Consider the following 21328-nt stretch of genomic DNA (forward strand, 5'->3'; position numbering starts at 1 on the left):
CACGCTCCTTTACTACTTTTCTAGGTGAGTCCCTCCCTTAGACTTAGCCACCCCGTGCAGTCTGATGGATGCCCCTTTTCCTTGCAGTGGTGCACAGTGACCGTGACCCGGTACGGAGCAGCAGGTAATCAAAGCAGCAGGGGTAGTTCGTTTAGCGCACAAAGGGCTTGACTCCATGCCAAGGCCATTAAGTGGACGGACCTTGGATTTCTCCCTTCCCACTCTCTTTCTTTCTTGTACATCTTTTAAAAAAATAGATATTTTTATTGTGAATTGGTTGAAGGTTTACAGAAGAGATCAGTTTTCCATTACATAGTTCAGACCTTTTCTGCTTCTTGCCATTGATTGCAGCTCTCATAAATGTATCATCCTTTATCCCGCTTTATCCCTGGTTTCCTGCTTCCATTCCTCCTCTCTTAGCTCTTCTCAACTTTGTCCTGGGGTAAATGTTGCCCTTTTGATTTTTAATCACTTTATTGGGGGCTCGTACAACTCTTATCACAATCCATACACACATCCATTGTGTTGAGCACACTTGTACATTCAAGCACATTTGTACATCTGTTGCCATTATCGTTCTCAAAATATTTATTTCTACTTGAGCCCTTGATAACAGCTCCTCATTTTTCCACTCTTTCCCTCCCCACCTTCCCTCCTTCCAAACCCTTGATAATGTACAGGTCCTTGGATCTTGACTACGATTTTCCTCAAGGATATGTCTCACCAGTCTTTCTGTCTACTCCCTGGAAACCAGAAAAGTTAATTAAACTGTAGATAATATTGGTGTCGAATGATGAGCTTTTTAGTAGCCTGTGAGTTTTCTGGGGACCTATAGACATTGTATCTTCATTTTCCCAGCAGCCTCTGTTCCTCTTATGTGTGCTGACAGGGTTTCTATCAAATAATTAGTTTTAAAAAGAACTGTGCTCACTATCCCGTGAAGATAAAGGTCTCAGTCTCAATAATGAAGGGCTGTGGAATTCCTTGACCTTTAGTGTAGGTCCTTCAAGTGACACTCGCATCCCTAACCTCGCTCTTTCAGCAAGGACTCAGTGTTGAGTCTTTGAGCCTTACCCTGTTCAAATATGCCGAGATAACTAGCTGCAGTAAGGAAGCACATAGTCTTGCAGGGGACTCACCTTTATGCTAGTAGCTCATGACTAGGGGAAGTAGATCTCTCCCTTTTTGTTGTTGTGAGGTGCCACTAAGTGAGTCCAATTTACAATGACCCCAAGTGTGACAGTGTAGAGCTGCCCCGGAAGGCGTCTCTTGGCTGTGTTCTTCATGGAGGCAGGTCACCAGCTCTTTATTCTGTGGAGCTGTTGGTGCCCTCAAACTGCCAGCCTTTTGGCAAACACCAAGCCCTTAACCATCTCACCACTCAGACTCCTTACCCCTCTCTCTCCCTCTCAGTTCTCTAGCAGCAGTGGTTCCCAGGGGCCCTGGAGCTCCCTCAGAGCCAATCAGGAGGTCTGGGAGATCAAAGCAGACCGGCATTATCCACCATTTTCATTCTGTCGGTATTTCTACCGACAGAGCAGACGTGAGGGCAGTTCAGAGCTGCTTGCACCTAACCGTGCATCCAGGGGGGCACCAGCTTGTGACAGTACTCGGTGCATTCATTGTCACCATGGATTTGTAAGGGAGTGAGAATGCCCTTCACGGAGCTATAGAAAGTATTACTTTCATCACATGAGAACTCGGTGAACACCTATTTTTTGATCTTCCATGTGATGAAACGGGAAGCCCGGGCTGCATGCCAAATTGGGGTGTCTGTGTTAAGGAATGGCACCTCACTCACCTGTATGCTCGTTTCAGGGACAAGGTCAACCCCTCTTCTCACGGAGCGTAGCTGTGACTTGTTGACAGACTGAGATGGTACAGACTTGCTTATTTTCAGTCTTCTTGAAAATCACACTGTTTATGGCCAGTGATAACACGGGAGCTTTCAGATGAAATGAGACTTTTGCAATAGTGTGAACCTGACCTCTTCCCACATATGTAGATTTTTTTTCCTGATGAGATTTGTGGTACTATCCAAAACAATCACATTAGTTAATATTTTATAAGGAAAGTTTTAAAAAATGACTCAATATTTGACAGGTCTTCATAACTCAGCTGATGCTTTCCAGATAACCAATGCATGATGTCACAGAATCTTGCATGAGTGAGAAAACCATTCATTCAAAATGCAAGAGAGACCAGTGAGTTTTATGGTAGAAGCATTAAATGCCCATTGGTGTGGCTAGAGATCCCAGGTGATCACATGATCACAGGATCGCCACAGCCTTTTCTCTCTTCCAGTGAGGCTTTCCAATTAAACTCTCCAGCTAGTTGTGAGAGCATTGGTGACGATGGTACAGGGCTGGCCAGTGTCTGTCCTGTTCGTAGGGCTGCAGTGAGTTGTAACCAACTTGATAGCACCCAACCAGAGCGCTGTGAGATTAGCTGAATTTTCTTTATATATTTCAATCAAAGCAATATGGATCTGAACTTGAAATTCTAACTCTCTTTTCAAGCCAAGCATTGAAAGAGATTTGCAAACATGTAAAAAAAATGCCCCTTACTATTTTTTTTAATATAGGTATTTTCTTGTAGAGGAATAAAAAAAACTATGCCTCTTAACTTTGTTGTTGTGATAGGGAGATTTCAGAACTTAATTATTTATTAAATTATCTTTTATTATAAATTAGGTGTGAGTTTACATTTCATGTCATCACCTTGCATTTAGTATTCTAAACTACTAATCAAGTCCTCCAGTCCTCCTCACTCCCCACCCCCATGGACCATCATCCTCCATTCTCCCCAAGTGAATAAATAACACGTTGAAGTAGTTTATCATTGGATAAAAAACCCTTAGTGTTTTCAACATCTCAGTTTTTCTCTCATATCACAAAATTTGATTGTTATAACCTAAAGACAAAAGCTCTTTGGTTAATCATTTTTAAGAGCCTGGAGACAGATGTTTGAGGCCTGTTGCCTTAAAATAATAACGACAGAGGTGGGCCTGCTGCAGCAATCAGAGGAGGGCTGTGCAACCAGCTTGCTGGGCTCTACCCCCAGGGCTCAGAAAACCAAACCAAACTCACTGCCACTGAGTCCTCGTCGACTCCCAGTGACCGACCCTGTAGGAAGGGTGGCCCTTGCCCTGTGCATGCTCCCTGGTTATAGTGAAGTTGCGGGTGTGGCGGCTCTGTGGGCTCTTGAGAACTACTTACTGCATTAAAGAAGGGTGCTCAATACGTTGATCTCGACAATATTATCTATACTCACAGTTAGTGATCAGGAAACATTCAGTGAAGACATCATCAGTGTGGGGATTCTACAGATGGATTTGGGGCTGTCACTGCCACCTGTAGCCTCCTGTAAACAACCAAGGTACTCAGAATTCAAGCTGTAATACAATGGAAAATGTAATACAATGTTGTTGGAAATTTTCACTCATTTGAAGTTTCTGTACAAATCTTTTAAATGTGTTTTGGCCCCAATGAAAAATGTCCCAAACCATATGTCACTAGCAAGTAGCTATTAAATTAACTGTTGTTACTAATTGTGAGGTATTAAACTAGTCTGGGGCTTGACTGTATCATCTGCAGTAAAATCTGGATATTAGATAAAATGTAAAACTTCTTCCAACTCCTTGCTTCTAAGGTACTATTTAGGGTATCAGTTTTGGTATCTGCTTTATAGAATGCAAAACTAAGGGACAAATAAGTGACTTTAATATTTACTTAAAGTAACCAGTTATTAAAACAAAAGCTGGCTCAGAGTTACCACAGCATTGGATCTGAGTCATGGGTGACTTACTTCATTTTCCCCCATATGATGAAGGCTTCCTTCTTATCTATTACCCACGATTGGGATCTAGTGGTTGGAAGGAAAGGCTCATCGTCTGCTCATAAACAACTGACTCATTGACCTTGAGCAGATCACATGATCCTGGGCTTGTTAATTTATACCCCAGAATTAAATTGATTATTAAATATTCCTTATTAGATCAAGTATATACTTATGCTCTTTTCCTCACTTGAGCTTGTATGGAAAGCCCATGGGTCAATGAAAATATCTTTAATCCCAGATAATAACATTTACAGGAAAGTTTCAGAATGTAGATTCCACCCCCATCTTTGAAATCCTCAGTTTTGAAGAGCTTGATCCATCAGACAGATTTTTTTTGTTGTTGTTGTTTTTAAAACATAGACCTCCTTGGAAGTTGGGGTGAAAGGCTTTTAGATAATTTACCTGTGGGTAGTGGGAGATAGTCAAAGCAAAAGGTTGCTCCATATGCTGATGGTGTTAGCACCTGTGTACCCAGGCACGATTCTAGGCCTGAGGAGGTATAACGGGGAACAAGATAAACTCAATGAACCAGTGAATCATAGAACTGACATTTTTGCCTTTTTTAACTTCTTATGAATCGGGGTCATGGTTCAGTGAGCAAATAATTTTCCACTCAACAGTTTATACCCATTTTGTTTCATGTTATTAATTGCATTCCCCACAAAATAACATCATGTATCCTACTTCTTTCCATTTTCAATTCCTCTTTCTTTCCTGCCCTAACCCTTCTGAATTTTATCCTCAGGATAAATACTGCCTTTTATCTCAAATGATTGATGAGTAAGGAATGCATAGGATACTGGTGTTTTGCTTCCCTTTATTGAGCTGACTATTGTTTGGGTGAGAATTGAGCGGAAAGGGTGAGTTCCGTTCCAGACCTGCAGGATGGCTGAAGGCCATAGTCTCTGGGCTCCTCCTGCCAGTAAGCCTGGTCTCCTGGGATTTAGAGGAAAGCTCCATATTTCTCTCCTTTCACTGTAGCCTTCTCAGAGCAGCTGGTGGTAGCCTGGCACCATTGAGTTTTTCTGGCCTCAGGGTGGTAGAGACTAATGTTTGCATGGACTATGAGTCCATTGGGCTAATTATTTCCTTTTTATCTTTTGATTTTCACCAAACTTCTTTCCTCTGGGCACAGAAAAAACAATATTCACAACTTTGATGGCTGCTTTTAAATATCCCAGTGGCTACTCACCAAAGTAGAATGCAGCATCTTTGTGAACCATGTTATACTAATTGACCTTGGTGTTTCCTGAGACTATGGTCCTGATCCCTCACAGTGATTTACTTCCCCACGGTGTTAGGTTATGTCTAAGACGGTTTCTTAACTGTGCTCCCTGCATGCTCTGCCACAAGGTAAGTATGCACATATGCAAATAGCCTCTGTCAAATCTATATATATTGGTGGGTGTACACCTGCTCTCCCACCCACTCCTCTTCAGCCTGAATGTCTATCCAACTGTCTTGTAGGTCACCATTATTGCAGGAGTGTGCATATAGCAGTATTTATGTCTGTTGTTATTAACTCTTTGCAAGCCTCCAGTCTCTTGCTTTGCTCCCTCAGATTGTGTTGCCCGTTCCCCCACTTTTAGCACTTGTGTGGAGGAGTTGGAGGAGCCCAGGTGGCAGAGTGGGTTGCATGTTGGGCTGCTCACAGCAAAGTCCGTAGTTGGAGGTTGTCTGCCTCCTATAAAGATCACCATCCCAGAAACCCTTCTACCGCGTCCTATCAGGACACTGTGAGTTGAGTTGGATGGCAGTGAGTTTTGTGGGGCCTTTCATTGGTCCATACCCTAGTTTGTTTATACATTCTCCCATGGGTGGGCATTCAGGTAGTTTCTCTCTTGGCTGTTGTGACTAGTGCTGCAGTGAGCATGGGCTTGCATACATCTGTTTATGTTTTGGCTTTTATTTCTCTAGGGTATATACCAAGGAAAGGAATTACTGGATTATATGCTGTTTCTATTTCTGACTTTTTAAGGAAGTGTTATGCCATTTTCCACTGTGGTCGAACCATTTTACAGTCTCACCGACTGTCAGAAGGAGAACCAACATTTTAGTGGGGGAAACTTTTTTTAATTGAAAAGTTAAAGAACATATTAACCAAGGTTTCTCGAGGTATAATTCTCAGCTCAGCGGTATCAGATGAAACCCAGCACACTGCTTCAAGCCTTTCAGGTAATTCCGATGACTACTAAAATTTGAGAAGCATTAGTATAAGTGCATGCAGATAGAGGGAGGAAGGGGGAGCCTGGAGATAGAGGAAACCAAGGCATCAGCATACAGGAGACCTGTCCTAGAGGGAGGCTTCATCTAGGGGGATAGCGAGCCTGGCAAATAGTACCTACCACACAACCAGCCTCCTCGAATGTCAGAGTGCTGTGGAAGCTGCCTGCCAGGCAGTAAGGGATCTCCACGGCTGGGTGAAGTTGAGGAAGGTCTAGAGAAGGAAGAGGTGGTTAAAGGAGCTAGGTGAGAAAAGGCATTCAAGACAGAGGTAAAAAGCACATTCAGAGACTCCCAAAATCGCAAGTTCCTTGCATGTTTTGCAGTGTCTGGAGCGCTGCATGCAGATAGTGAAGGGGTTCACAGTGTATTCTGCAGGCAGTGGCCAACTTGGCAAGGGCGTTGTCAAACACTGAATTACCACACTTGAGTGAGTGATACACGATTGGTTCTCGTTTTCCTAAGTGAAACGCCAGATCCCTGGTATGTTTATAGCTTCCATCTCCTCGTATGGACCTTTAAGAAGTTGGTGGGAAAATGGAATTAAAAGACAGTGGGAATTTTCCTTGAACTTTTTGAAGCCCCCACATTCTTCCCTTTGTGTTCCTTGTCTCCACCACAGGGGCCTGTAGCTCCTTGAAGAGGCTAGCTATGGGTCTTCCTCGGGCCTTTGTACACGCTTCTCCCCTTTCCTGGGGCCTTTCTCCCCCCTCTTACCCGCACTGCTTGCCTTTGGCCTCCTTCAGGTCGTTGCTGAAAAGCACCTTCTCACTGAGGCCATCTCTGATCTCTCTATTTAAAACTAGCTCCTGACATAGCTGGCTTTTCTACTTTATTTTCTCCCCAGTGTTTTTTATTAAGCTTTAAATTGAAGAAAGACAAACGCAAATCACCCTGGTGTCCAAAGGATTCATAACCACGGGGTCATTCTGTAGGACGTGTAAACAAAGGACATTATCACAAAATCATGATTGGTGACAGCTCAGTAGTCACAGGCGGGACTACAGAAGCAGGAAAGGGCCACGATTGCGACACATACAGGCTTGCAGTTTAGAAAAGTTTACAAGATTGGCCAAGGGCCCTCTGGCTACCTTGAAGAGCAGGAGATGACTCATGACCATGAACCCCAGTTCGCATCAGGGACACACGCCAGGGCGGTTGCTGAGGGGAGACTGCCTCTCCCTGGGCTGGTCAGGAGAGCGGCAGCAAACGACTTGCCCGAGGACAAAGCGTCTGACACTGCTGGTCAGCGGTGAGAACTTGAGATGGGTTTAGGGCTCCCACTGTAAAGCATCACTCAAAAGCCATCGAGTCAGTGTTGAAGCCCCGGGGATCTCCGAGACTGTAACGGTTTGCAGGAGTAGAAAGCCCAGTCTTTCTCTCACACGTGATTTTGAACTGCTGACCATGCGAATCACAGCCTAATGTGTAACCACTATCCCACCAGAGCTCCATATGTAAACCATAACGTCTGCAAACGTGTTGCTCGGAATGTAAGCTCTAATGCACTAGCACTTAATCACATGCCATGTTCTGATACTTCACGTATGCATCGCTACTTAGTTTATATCTTGTCATCACCATTCTCAAAACTCACTGCCATCGAGTCAGTTCTCACCCTCAGCAACCCTGTAGGGCAGAGCAGAACTGCCCCATTCGGGTTTCTGAGACTTTTGTTTTTAATTGAGATATAGTTCACATAACATACACTTCCATGGTTCAGTCATATTTGGAAATAGTTGTATATACAGCACCACAGTGAATTCCAGTGCATTCTAACCCCTTCTGTATTCATTATTTGCTCCCCAGTTTCCTCCAACCTCCCTGCCCCCCAATCCCTAAAAAGTCATTGCCTCAATTACTGTCTCTAGACATCAGTCCCCTCTGTGCTTCATAAACTGGGAAACACGAGTGAGGAAAAAGAGAGAAAACAGTTAATATGCACATACATACATACATACATACATACAAAATATATAAAAAACAAAGAAAAGACTGCCAGCAATATAGACTTTAAATCTTTATGGGAGCAGACAGTCTTTCACCCAAGGAGCAGCTCATGAGTTCCCAGTTCTAAGTTCCATACGGCTACAGATTTGGGTCTGTTTTTATTTACTGCCGAATCTCCACATAAAATAGCACCAGGCACTAAACTTTATTTTTATTTAATGACCCTACCCAATATATTTCAGCTTTTACTTATTTCCCTATCATAATCTGTAAGAATAAACTGCATTTCTTCTAACATGAGGTGGTTAACTGCACCGAGAGGTATGAATCCAGCCAAAAGCAGAGCCATGACTTATCTGTGGAGCCCTTCACAGATGTCCTGGGCCCGGTCCTGCGCCTGGCCTCCCAGGAGCCTTGGTCTCTGGCCTAACAACTGTGCAGTGGGGTAGAGCAGAATGCTCCATTTGGGTTTCTGAGATTTTAAACCTACTTTTAAAAAAATTGAGATATAATTCACATAGTCTCAAGACAAAGACGGGACTTTCTACTCCAGTAAAGAGTTGCAATCTTGGAAACCCTGTTCGATAGGGTCATGAGTTAGCATCGACTCCATGGCAGTGATATCTATATCCATGTATCTGTCACCCACATTGAGCCCCTGTTGGTTTCTGAGACTGTAACTATTTATAGGAGCAGAAAGCTCAGTCTTTCTCCCTTGGAGTTTTTGATGGTTTCTAACTGCCGACCATGCAAATTGCAGCCCAATGCGTACCCACTACACTACCTGGGCTATGTACGTATGTAGGTAGTGTGTGTCTGTATCTCTATTGTTTAAGCTTTTGATTTCTTTCCTACGTTTGCTGACGTTTGTATCCCAGCTCCCTCTTTTACATAAATCTGAAAGGCTAGCAGTTTCACTAAGGTAACTGAGCTTCCAAGACCACCCTCTCCCATCGCTATTTAAAATGTAGTCATAGCAACCTCCTTACAAGGTGTTTGTGATGCAGTACACAGAGAAAGAAGGTGGACAGTGTATAACTCCTCTGGCTCCCATTTAAAAACATGGCCTTCTGTGATGTATGCTACAACTGGATTATTTTTACATTGATTAAAAATATATAATACTGTAACTCGTAAGTGTAAACCTGGTGTGGTAATCTTATCACCAAATATATTGAGAGAGATCCAGTTAAGCTGGATGACTTTTGGGTTTGTCCTAGGCTCTGTCTGCCCATGCCAATCGACGTGGTCTACACCTGGGTGAACGGCACCGATCTTGAACTGCTAAAGGAACTAAAGCAAGTCAGAGAACAGATGGAGGAGGAGCAGAAAGCAATGAGGTATAAATGATTTTTTTTTTAAATGTACCTTACAAGTAGCAAAGCCTTTGGGAAGGACCAAATCATAGCCAACATGCTGCAAAACAAACACCTGTCTCAAATTCATGCCATTCTGAGGTTTTGACAGCCACCTCTCTGACGCTTGTTTCTTGGGGGTTGAGGGGGACTCACTGCCGCTGTGAGGCCCTGGCCTTACTTTGTTAGACAAGAATGTGTTTTAGGGATAGCATGCTCTCCGAGGAACCGAAGGTGAGGGTGCCCCCGAGGAAAGCCTTGCTCCTGAGTGAGTCGGAGTCCCAGACCTGCTGATAGGGAAATACCTTTCTTTACAGCAAGACAGATTGAGCCCTCGAAAATAATTTGCTTTTCCATTTGAAAGAGCCACTGGGAAACTATTACCCTACCCTCCTTTAGTACGCTATGGAATTGAGAGCTTTTATTTTTAGACATCAGGTTTTCATTCCATTCACTTGATCTGAGAAAAGTGGATTGAGCTGCCAAGGAACCTTTGGAGCTGGGGCCTTGGCTGATATAGCGTCCTCTCTGATTCCTCAGGTGTTTTCACCAAGAACGTCCATGTATTTGCCCCACTGTACATGTGAGGCATGTTCCCTGTTGCAGCAGGTCCCTGGCCACTTCATACTGCAGCTGCAGCAGACAGTTCTTTTTTCTCTGTGGAGAGAATCTAATAAAACCTCCCAAATGCACCAAATTGACTTGGATAGCTTTTCCTAGTATAATTAAAAAAACAACAACACTTCTCTATTAAGCTGTCTTTGGTTGAGACTATTTATACTATTTAAGTGGAACATATAATGGTGAATTTTTAAGTCATAAGTATTGTAGCACCTCCTACCTATAGGTTGATTCCAGCATAATAACTAGTAAGCCCAACACATATTTACGCTTCAGGATAGTACTCTCCTATGCATACGAAATGATCTGTGTTTCCTTGTCTTTCATTAGAGAAATCCTTGGGAAGAACACAACAGAACCTACTAAAAAAAGGTAAGCATTTTACTTCTCCTCACAGGAATAAGTGGAAAGATCGAAGTGAAAATCCTTTGTTTTTGTTGGGTGCCTAGGATTTTTGCCTGTACTCTTATTACTTATGTTTGGTCCTTCGGCTAGATTTTACCCCCCAATGAGTGCAGGTGGTGGGGTGGTGATGGATATGAAGAAGGATCAGCTGTTAAAATATAGTGCTGTTGATGGAGATCCATGATAGAATTTCGTAGACCCAATGAATAAGTCATTTATGTTGTTCCCTCAACAACATAAATGGAAACTGTATACATGAACCCCCTAACTTGGATCCACAAGAATCAAATTGACTTTATCTGTGCAGAGAGAAGATGGAGAAATTCACGTCATCAGTCAGAACAAGGCCAGGGGTCCATTGCAAAACAGACATTCATTCATTGCTTTTATGCACATTCAAGTAGAATCTAAAGAAAAACTACACCAAGTTCTTGAGAACCAAGTTATGACCTTGAGTATATCCCATGTGAATTTAGACACCATCTCAACATTTTACACTTTAGACACTAGTGACCAAAGACCAGATGAGTTGTGAGATGCCATCAAGGACATCATATACAAAGAAAACAAAAGGTCACTAAGAAGACAGGAAAGAAAAGACCAAATTAGACTTCAGAAGACTGAACTTCGCTCTTGAATGTAGAGTCTCTAGAGACCCAAAGCAATGGCACCTGCATGTGGACATATGTGTTGTTGTTAGGTGCCGTCGAGTCTGTTCCGACTCACAGCGACTCTCCATGTAACAGAAGGAAACGTTGCCCAGTCCCGCACCGTCCTCTCAGTTGTTCTTAGGTTGGAGCCCATTGTCGCAGCCGCTGTGTCAGGCCGTCCTGTTGAGGGCCTGCCTCTGCACCTCTACTACCCAGCATGATGTTTCTCTCTAGGGAACTTGCCTTTCTTGATAACATGTCTAAAATATGTTAGATGAAGTCTCACCATCCTTGCCTCCAAAGAACATCCTAGCTGTGTATCTTCCAAGACAAAATTGTTTGTTCTTTTGGCAGTCCATGGCATTTTCAGTTGTCTTTACCAGCACCATCATTCACATGTATGAATTCTTCAGTCTTCCTTATGCAATGTCCAACATGCATATGAGATGACTGAAAGAGATGTATGTAGAAAGAATTGTATCAAGAAATGACTCCCCAGTCTTGTTCAAGTCCACGGGTCCAGATGTAAGCTAGCGGCATCTCCTGGCTCCTGTAACTGCAAGGGCTGACGAACAAGAAGCAAGAAGATGAAGCAGCAAGATCACAGACTGGTAGATGCAGAGCTGAATGAATCCAAGGTCGATGGCTTCTGAGATCGGCAGATAATATTACTTGAGGTAATATAACTGGATGCAAAATCCAGATCCTGCAGAAGCGAACTGGCTTCCACAGCAAAAGGAAGCTAGTTTCCATGGGTCAAGTATAAGCTGAAGGCTTCTCCTGTTTCCTATAGCCACAGGGACTGATGAACAGGAAGCAGGTAGACCACAGGCTGGCAAGCTGATGGATGCAGAGCTGAACGGATGTGAGGTCAACTGCATGAATCTGAATTCAGCAGTCCACTGATGGCTGCTGGGATGAGCAGTCACTATACAGGAGGTTGATGAACCAGATGGGAGCTCCAAGTCCTGCAGTAGTAGTCAGCTAAGCTTCGACACACTGTCAATTTATACGAAATGTAGGCCACACCCTGAATGAAATCTCCCTCAATTGTATCACAGTTGAGGCCAAATTAGGGAGATCTGTGCTCCCCACAACTGCTTGACTGCTTCACAGAAGATTCCATCATGGAGTTGAGTGCACTATGTTAGGTCGTATCATGGGAGAATCCTGCCTTACCAAAGTTGACATAAAACCTTACTATTATTACAATTAACTAAATAAAGGAAGTGTAAGAAACGACGTAAAAAATGTTTTAAATTTATAAAAAAAAAGAGAGAAAGAAATGACGTAAAAGAGCTAAACCGGACATTTTAAATTGTGACTTTGAAGACAAAGCAAAATACTGTGATAACGTTTAGAGATCTGGAATTAAAAAGCAAAAGAGGGAAAATGGGTCTGGCCTTTTCTGAAGCTTAAAAACTAAAGAGAATATTTAAGCCTTGAGTTGCAGTAGTGAAGGATTCTATGGGCAAGATGCTGAAAAAGTAAGAAGCATCAAGGGAAGGTGGAAGGAATACACAGACTCACTGTACCAAAAAATAATCGGATAATGTTAACCCTTTCAGGTAATTTGAGGAAGAAATGATGGTATAGGAGGAAAACATCGAAGGTTGTGCATTAGCAGAAAACAGGGCTACAGGTTTTGATGGAATACCAATTGAAATGTTTCAGAAATCTCATGCAGCACTAGATAAACCCACTCATCTATGCCAACAAATTTGGAAGACAGTTACCTCACCAACCGACTAGATAAGATCCAAACGTGACCATTCCAAGGAAAGGTGACTCAACAGAATGTGGAAATTATTGAGCAGTATTATTAATTCACATGCAAATAGTTCTGCTGAAGATAGTTCAAGTACAGACGCAAAAATACATTGAAAGGCAGCTGCTAGAAATTCAAGCCAGATTCAGAAGTGGGTATGGCACACGAAACATCACTGACATTAAATGGATCTTGACTGAAAGCAGAGTATCAGAAGATGTTTATTTGTGTTTCAGTGACTATTCAAAGACATTCAACTGTGTGGATCATATAAAATTATACATGACCTTGTGAAGAATGGGAATTCTAGACTACTTAATTGTGTTCTTATGAAACCAAAAGGCAGTCATTGTAGAATAAAGGGATATAACATGTTTTAAAACCAGGAAAGGTGTGCATCAAGATTGTATCTTCTCAAATATTGTTGAGTGTATAATCTGGGAAATAAACTATTTCCATTTTTATTCTTCATATCATTCTTTTTTAGTTAAGTTATTGAAAATCTCATAAAGTGACTAATTTACTGAATGTTGGACAGATCCATATTTTCATTGTAATATTTATATTTGGTTCTATGGCATTTCTTCTGTGTAAGTTGGTTTGTTTCTGTCCCTTTGGAATAGATCCTTGGAAGTAGGATTACTGAGTCAGCATGTGTATACTTTCATGGTTTGGAATATATGATGGGTCTTTCAGAAGTTCATGGAAAATTCCATGATCTTTTTTTTCATGTATTTTTTGATGTTCCCTCATATATATTTCCAAATTGCCTTTGCTTTGTGGATCAGGAGGAAGAGGGCGGGGGAATTAGTCCCAGAAGAAGAATGGCCTCAAGGCAGGCACATGTATAACATGTGCCAGTTTGTAATGGTACCAGCAGTGTGCTAGAGGAGTTAAGCTTACTAAGCAACAGTAATGCTAGATGAAATAGTGGGCAGCACACAAAAAAGACCTTCAACAAGAAGGAGTGACACAGTGGCTGTAACAGTGGGCGTAAACATAAGCAAAATTCTGAGGATGGTGCAGGACCAGGCAATATTTTGTTCAGTTGTACATAGGTTTGCTATGAGATGGAACCCACTTATTGCACATAGCAATGCGATCGAGCAATTTAATATGCTTAACTCTTGCAGCTTCCATTTTGCAAATTATCTACCCGTTGTTGGAATCTCTGGCTATTTTTTATATTTACATAAAACTACGTCCTATGAATTTATATCAGGATATTGTCTCCTTTGCTTTTGTCTGTTTCAGTGTAGTTTCATATCCTATGTATTTAGTTCTATTCTAGTTGAAATTGGTGAGTCATAGTTGGTAAGATATCATTTTATTTACCAGAATTTTCCTACTCTCTAATCCTGCTATGAGTAGGGCTCCAAATGGGACCCATTCATCTGTAACAGAGACTTCTGAGTACATTTTGGTGGCAACCTTGTTTTATTAATAGAATAGAGAAAGGTGACTGAAAGTTCTTGTTCTAGAGTTTTTCTTGTCTGGCATCAACAAGCTTTTCTTTCTCTCTTGATTATACTCTGGAGAATGTGGCTGTTGCCTTTTGTTGTTTCTTCCCAGCGAGAAGCAGTTGGAATGTTTGCTGACTCACTGCGTTAAGGTTCCAATGCTGGTCCTGGACCCGGCGCTGCCAGTCGACATCACGCTGAAGGACTTGCCATCTCTCCATCCTTCTTTTCAGCCTGCCAGTGACTTGTTCAATGTTGCAAAACCGAAAAACCCATCTGTGAATGTCTCAGTTGTCGTTTTTGACAGCACCAAAGATGGTAAGATCTTTTCATTGTTAGCTTTGAAAATGCATGCTTACTGGGTTCTTGAATTTTTAAAAAAATTGTGAATGAAACAGAAATGATTACCTTTTCCAAAAATGTCAGCTAAGTTGAAACTAAAAATGTAGAAAAAGCAGAAGAGCTGCGACAATATCTCTACCCTAGCCGCAGCAGAAGATGCATGTCTTCTGCTCAGGCGCTACACAGACCCTTCCAAGCTGTGGCCAAAACCTCGAGTCTGGGGCTCAAAACTACCTCCTTCACTTGGCCCTGAGTTATTCTAGAGGCTTACTTAAACTCCAGCAATGTTGCTTTCTTCAGTTTTGATGTCATCCCATAGATACTGAGTCTGTCCTCACTCTCCCATTTTGTAACGTCATACCCCTTAGCTCAAATTTTTGAACCTGTATTTAACTCATTCTTGCTTCTTACCTCCATAACTAATAACTGACCTCATGTATTGCTTGCTTTGGTTTTTGCAAATGATTCCGAGATTGTTGCTTTTCTTACTCACCTCATTTCTTTTACACTATACTACATTTCCTCCTAGAGCCTTCTGTAATAGGCTCCTTGCTCTGGCTGCCTGTAAAATTTTCTGCCACTCTGGCCCCCATTTTTTAAGTAAGTGTGAAGTTTCTAATCCATTGACTCATGCTCTTGGGAGAGAATGCAGTAGTCTGCATTTGCTTTGCCCATTGCTCACAGTCTGAGCCCCCCTGTAATCTGCCCATTGGGGCATGCACCCCTACTCTCCCAACCATCATGTGATATAGCTGTGGCTACCTTAAATATTGGGTCCTTGCCCTGGAGTGATTGAACTGAATAACTTCTCCAAGTGGAATAGAATAGGAGGAAAACTGGTTTTGCTGGTTAGGAGGCTGGCCAGTGAAGTGTCTCAAAGCAGCAAGGCTGTTTGTGTGGCGGGTGCTGCAAATATCCCGATTTTCTAAGTGATAGTTATACTGGTTTCTTCAAACAGTATTAACCAGATTTCATAGGGGCGATCTATAGTTCTTCAGCTACAGCACAGCACAGCCACAAAAAGCCATAAAGCACAAGTACATGCAACATAGGACATATATAAAAGAAGTCTGTGCTTCATTTTCTTGGCATCTACTTTCCCACTGAGCACACATTCTTTATCAACCTTATACTGGGACCAAGACAGCTAGTGGGGTCAATTCAAGTCCAAGCAGTATTCAAATAGCAATTAACGTTCCAAACTCTTATGTGAACCCTAGTAAGCAGTCAAAACATACGATAATAAACTCATAACAAAATTGATTATACCCAAACACAGTTGATTCAGTCAAAATGCCTTCAGTCCTATTCAGATGTTTTGCTCACAATTCACACCATCAATGTTTTCTCACGTAGCTATGGCTGAGCTAGAGAGAGAGAGGGTGAAGGTGGCAGGAGGTGCACTCAGAAGTGATGGGGAGACTCACTGATGAAGGCACTGGTAGGTAGTCATGACAAGGTCCTGCAAATATGATCAGCAGTCATTGGAGGGTTTTGAGTAGAGGAAGGATGTGATCGGATGTTTTGAAAGGATTATGTCGTCTGCTATGGTTGGGTTGCCTCTAAGGCAGCAGTTCTCAACCTGGGGGTCGAACGACCCGTTCATAAGGGTCGCCTGATTTATAACAGTAGCCAAGTTGCAGTGATGACGTAGCAATGAAAATAATTTGATGGTTGGGGTCACCACATCAGGAACTGTATGAAAGGGTCGCGGCATGAACCACTGCTCTAAGGGGTCAAGGTCCTAGTTTAGGCAAGAGGAGAGGATGGCTTGAATCAGGAAGGTGCAGTAAACGAGACGAGAATCGTCAGGATATATGGAAGCTGGCTTCCTGATAGGTGAGGTGATGAGAAATAGTCACCTTTCTTATTCAAGTGGTGAACTTTTGTTTAAAAGCACATACAAGGCGGCTTCAAAAAAGCTGTGGGAAAATTCTCTATCTTTTAATTCCATTGTTCCACAGAGTTTTTGAAATCCCCTTGCACAGTATAGCCGTAGTGCATTTTAACTCCCATGGAACTCCAAAAACCCAAACTCCAAACCATTGCTAGTGGGTAGATTCTGACTCATAGTTACCCTAGATAGGATTTCTGAGGCGCTAACTGTTACAGGTGGAACTAACCTCAACTTCCTCCTGTGGAGTGGCTGGTAGGTGTGAGCTGCTGACCTTGCAGTAGCAGTCCACCAGTCACCCGACAGTGCCACCACAGTATTGTCAACTAAAACACTTATCTTTAAAAAGAAAATTTTTTTTATGGTGTGTGTATGTGTGTAAGCTTAGGTAGTTTGGTGTGTGTGTTTGTGTGTGTTCTTTTGTTTGTAGGGTATTTTATTTTGCTAGATTTCAGTCATTGCTCCAAAGAGTAAAATGTTTTGGGAATCATAAATTTGTTAACAGTTGTACTTGCTTTTCTATCACCTCTGTATGAGTCTACAAATTTCCCAGATACCTTCTGTATCTCTTAAATCCTTAATAGGATAGTTGAAAAAGGACCAGACCTACGATAAACTACTAAAATCTCTGTTATTTGTGACTTTATAGTTATATGGCCTTGGGAAGCCATTGGTCAGGTTATAATTCACCTCAATGAACAGCCAGTGCTTTATCCATAAGGATGATAGATGTTGTTGGCCATCTTGCTGAGAGAGGAGAGAGAGAGAGAGAGAGAGAGAAGAAGAGAGGTGTGTGTGTGTGTGTGTGTGTGTGTGTGTGTGTGTGTGTGTGTGTGAATTCTCTGATTCCTCCCAGGTGTGTGCAGGTGTGCGTGTGCGTGTGTGTATTCTCTGATTTCCCCCCAGGCTGTTATTAGTTACTGGCCAGTCAACTCCACCGTATGTCTGACAGAAGGAAACATTGCCCATCTTCATGACGCTTGCTATGTTTGTGTCCATGGTTTTGGCCAAGGTAACCATTTCACGGAGGTCTTCTTTACCTTCACCAACCCTCCACTTTGCCAACACGATGCCCTTTTCTAACAGTTGATCTTTCCTGATGATGTGTCCAAAGTCAGCAAGCTGAAGTCTTGCCATCCTTGCTTTTAAGGAACCTTCTGGGTGTGTTTCTTTCGAAGATGGAGTTGTTTGTTCTTCTCTCGGCCCTCAGTGTCGTCAGTGTCCTTGCTAACACCACAGTCCAGACTCATTCAACTCTTCTCTGCCTTGTTCATCGTGCGGCTTTCAACTGTGTGGACGGTTGAAAAGACATCAAAGTGATCTCACAGTGTTTCAAAACATTAAAGGAAGGAAGTGTGCACAGCTAGAGAGTGATTGAACCCAATGTGTCTAATGCAGTTATTTGCCGTGAACTCATGCTCTCGGTACTCAGTGCTCCCTTTAAAGATGATAAAACTGCAAAGACTTTGTTTTATCCATGACTCACCAACTTACACATTATGGTGCATGTTAAAATCTGGCTAGGACAGATAACCATCTCTCAAGTGACAATTTTCAGAATCATCTTTGTTCATGTTGAAAATCAGAATCTTAACCATCTGACCTCTTCTATTTTCTGTGACCTTTCAATATCAGCAGTGAGTTTGGTGATATCTCCTGCCTCTTAGTTGTGTTGCATACCCTTCTTTCTCCCCCTCTCTCCTGCCTTCAGTGTTACACGATGAACCTTAAAGGAGACCATTGTCCTTGTGAATCCTAAAGCAGCCCAGCTCTCTGGTGTCTCCTGCTGTTAAGCACCTGGTCCAGGTCCCCTCTGCCTAGTACCCTTCTCTTCTCCTGATCACCTCTCTCAAATGTCTTACTCTCGCCAAACCATTCCGTTCTCAATTAAGTTCCCACTTGGAACATGATCCGTGTGCTCATACTACATGGCCTTTTCTCCACTGAGATCCAGCTCCAGTACAGCGAGTTCTGCTGCCCACACAAATCAAGTGGAACATTTCATTGTACACGGGATTCATTGTTTCCCTCAATTGTGCACATCCATTTGATCTCTTTCAACTACTTTAGTTTCTCAAAATGCCTTACAAAATGCCCTGGTATTTAAGTATCCTTTTAAAAAAAGTACGTTTGATCAGTCTGTTTTTAAATTTTCACATTGTAATTATTGTATTTTGTAGTTGAAGATGCCCAGGCTGATGTATTTAAAGGAAGCAGCACACAGACAGTGTGGAGGGGCTATTTGGTATGTTGTTTTTAATTTGATTGTATTTTTACTGTAGACTAGAGTAAAAGAATGAGCAAAAACTATAATGATGCTTGCCTTGCCTTGAGAGGCATTGTCATGTTTACTTTTTCTCTAAAGCCACCTTACTAATATTACTGAGACTTGATTTAAGCCATCTTGGCACTCTTACTTGGATACATGTATAATGAAGTACTTAATAGATCTTTATACAAAGTCTGTATGTGTGTGTTCACCGCCACATGACATGGAAAGTAAGTTGTGGTTATTTTCCCCATTCGTTTCAGACAACAGATAAAGAAGCCCCTGGATTAGTGCTAATGCAAGAATTGGTTTTCCTGAGTGGATTTCCACCGACATTCAAGGAAACAAATCAACTAAAAGCAAAATTGCCAGAAAACCTTTCATCTAAAATAAAACTGGTAAGAGCATAATGAACACAGCAGTCAACATGGCTTGTCTCATTTCATTTGCGACCCTTCTCTTGTGGCCCATTTTGCTCAAAGTATAGCCAACCATCTTTACAGTCTCTTTTGTGCCCCAATCTTGTGTCAAAAGGTGACTCTCTATAAGAGTAAGTCAAAAGTATGGCTATAAAGTCACAGAAGCCTTTGTTAAACAAAAATAGCAAAGTGTGAAGCTGTTATTTTTCGACTTATCCCTCCATCTAGGTCTATGCACTTCTTTTTTTAAAAAATCATTTTATTGGGGGCTCGTACAATTCTTATCACTATCCATACATCCATCCATTGTGTCAAGAAATTATTTACATTTGTTGCCATCATCATTCTCAAAACATTTGCCTTCCACTTGAGCCCTTAATATCAGCTGCTCGTTTCCCCCCTTCCCCTCCCCCTCCCTCATGAACCCTTCATAATTCATAAATTATTATTATTTTGTCATAAGTTACACTGTCTGATGTCTCCCCGCGCCTTCTCTGCTGCCCCTCCCCCAGGGAGGAGGCTATACGTAGATTCCTGTAATCAATTCCCCCTTTCTACCCCACATTCCCTCCACCCTCCAGGCATCGCCACTCTCACCAGGCAGCATTTTGTTCTCTATGACTTTCCCTGAAGAACTCTGCATGCTTCCGTGTACACCACATCCAGTTTGGGCACCCTTGAAGGGCACCTTTGAAGTGTTCTTTGAGTTCTGGGAAGCAGACTGAGTCTGAAGGGGCAAGATAAGGGCTCTTGGGGAGAAGGGGTAAGATTTCCCAATGCTCAAAGGACAGCCCTTGCTACCCTTGAAGAGTGAGGAGGTGTATTGTTGTGATGGAAAAAATTCCTCAGCACAGCCTTTTCCCCATCACAACTTTCCTCCTACCCTTTTCTTCACCAATGCCGTTGTCAGTGTTCTTTAACCTTTCTCCTAGTACAACCCATCCCGTGTCCTTAAGAAAATCTGTCCACACTGCCCCTTGGGAATCCCCAGAAACCGTTGCCATAATCATCTGAGCCGAGCGCTCTGCCTTGAATTGACTAGGCCAGCAGTGCCCCTTGGAAGCCGAAGTTTTGAAAGAACCGTGTGTGTGTGTGTGTGTGTGTGTGTGTGTGTGTGAGAGAGAGAGAGAGAGAGAGAGAGAGAGAGAGAGAGAGAGAGAGAGAGAGAGAGAGAGAGGAGGTAAAGATATTAAGACAAGTTGTGTAAGTGATGCAGAGACCTGACCTCCCTTGACTGCATAAGGACCATCCATCTCCACACCAGCCTGAGGCTGATTGCTGCAGGGCCGAGGTCTGCTATGCCTCCACCCTTCATCCCTCATCCTTCTTCTCTCCTGTTCTGACACGAACCATACATCCCATGGCACTCTACTTCTCTGCTAGGTTTGAGGACCCAGTTCACTGGCCACGCAGAACTTAGACAACACTCACAATTATGGGACTTTTATAAAAATCCTCATTCATTTATAGCTAATGGAGATTGTAATACATTTAGAATTTATACTTCTTAACTCCCATGTTTGCCTGTTGGTGCCATTTGTTAGGATTGACCTTGGACCGGAGCTGGCCTATGGCATGCTTCTCTGCTTTCCCTTTCTTGTTTTCTGAACCATTTGCCTGATGATTGTAGGTAGAGTTGATAAGTAGGTTTTATGTCAACAGGGGTGGGCCAGGATGCTCACATGTTATGGCCTAAGGAGTTGTGGGGAAAATAGAGTACCACTTCCTTCATCTGACCACAGCCTTGGTACAACTGAGGAAGGCTTCATTTGGGACAGAGGCAGCCCTTGTGATTGATTGGCAATGTGTGGATGCCAGCTTATGTGGCTGGCTCTGGGTCTTGCATCTGGTCTGTATACCTCCTATTCTGTCACCTGCCAATCTTAGAAGCCATGGACCTTGGATTCATTCAGCTCTGTGTCTCCTGGCCTGTAGCCATCCTGCTGCCTGGTAGCCCTTGCAGCTACAGGACTTTGGACAAGCCTCTAATGTACATCTGACCCACGGGCGTGAACCAGACTGGACTTACCTACTCATACAACTGTGTGAGCAGTGTCTTGATATGAATCTCTTACTGTGCACATTCACATACAAGTGTGCCTGGTTTTGTGTCTCTGGAGAGCTCAGCCTAA

General features: G+C 42.6%; 1 protein-coding gene across 1 annotated transcript in view; it reads left to right on the forward strand.

The window, feature by feature from the left end:
• GNPTAB (N-acetylglucosamine-1-phosphate transferase subunits alpha and beta) overlaps window positions 1-21328 on the forward strand; it is a 106359-nt gene that overhangs the window by 39278 nt on the left and 45753 nt on the right. The window contains exons 3-7 of the mRNA XM_075551098.1: window positions 9234-9353; window positions 10320-10361; window positions 14385-14590; window positions 18689-18753; window positions 19041-19175. Of these exons, the coding sequence (XP_075407213.1) occupies window positions 9234-9353; window positions 10320-10361; window positions 14385-14590; window positions 18689-18753; window positions 19041-19175 (568 nt within the window). The remainder of the gene's footprint in view (window positions 1-9233; window positions 9354-10319; window positions 10362-14384; window positions 14591-18688; window positions 18754-19040; window positions 19176-21328) is intronic.

This window comes from Tenrec ecaudatus, chromosome 6 (genome assembly GCF_050624435.1).
Source record: "Tenrec ecaudatus isolate mTenEca1 chromosome 6, mTenEca1.hap1, whole genome shotgun sequence".
NCBI lineage: Eukaryota > Metazoa > Chordata > Mammalia > Afrosoricida > Tenrecidae > Tenrec > Tenrec ecaudatus.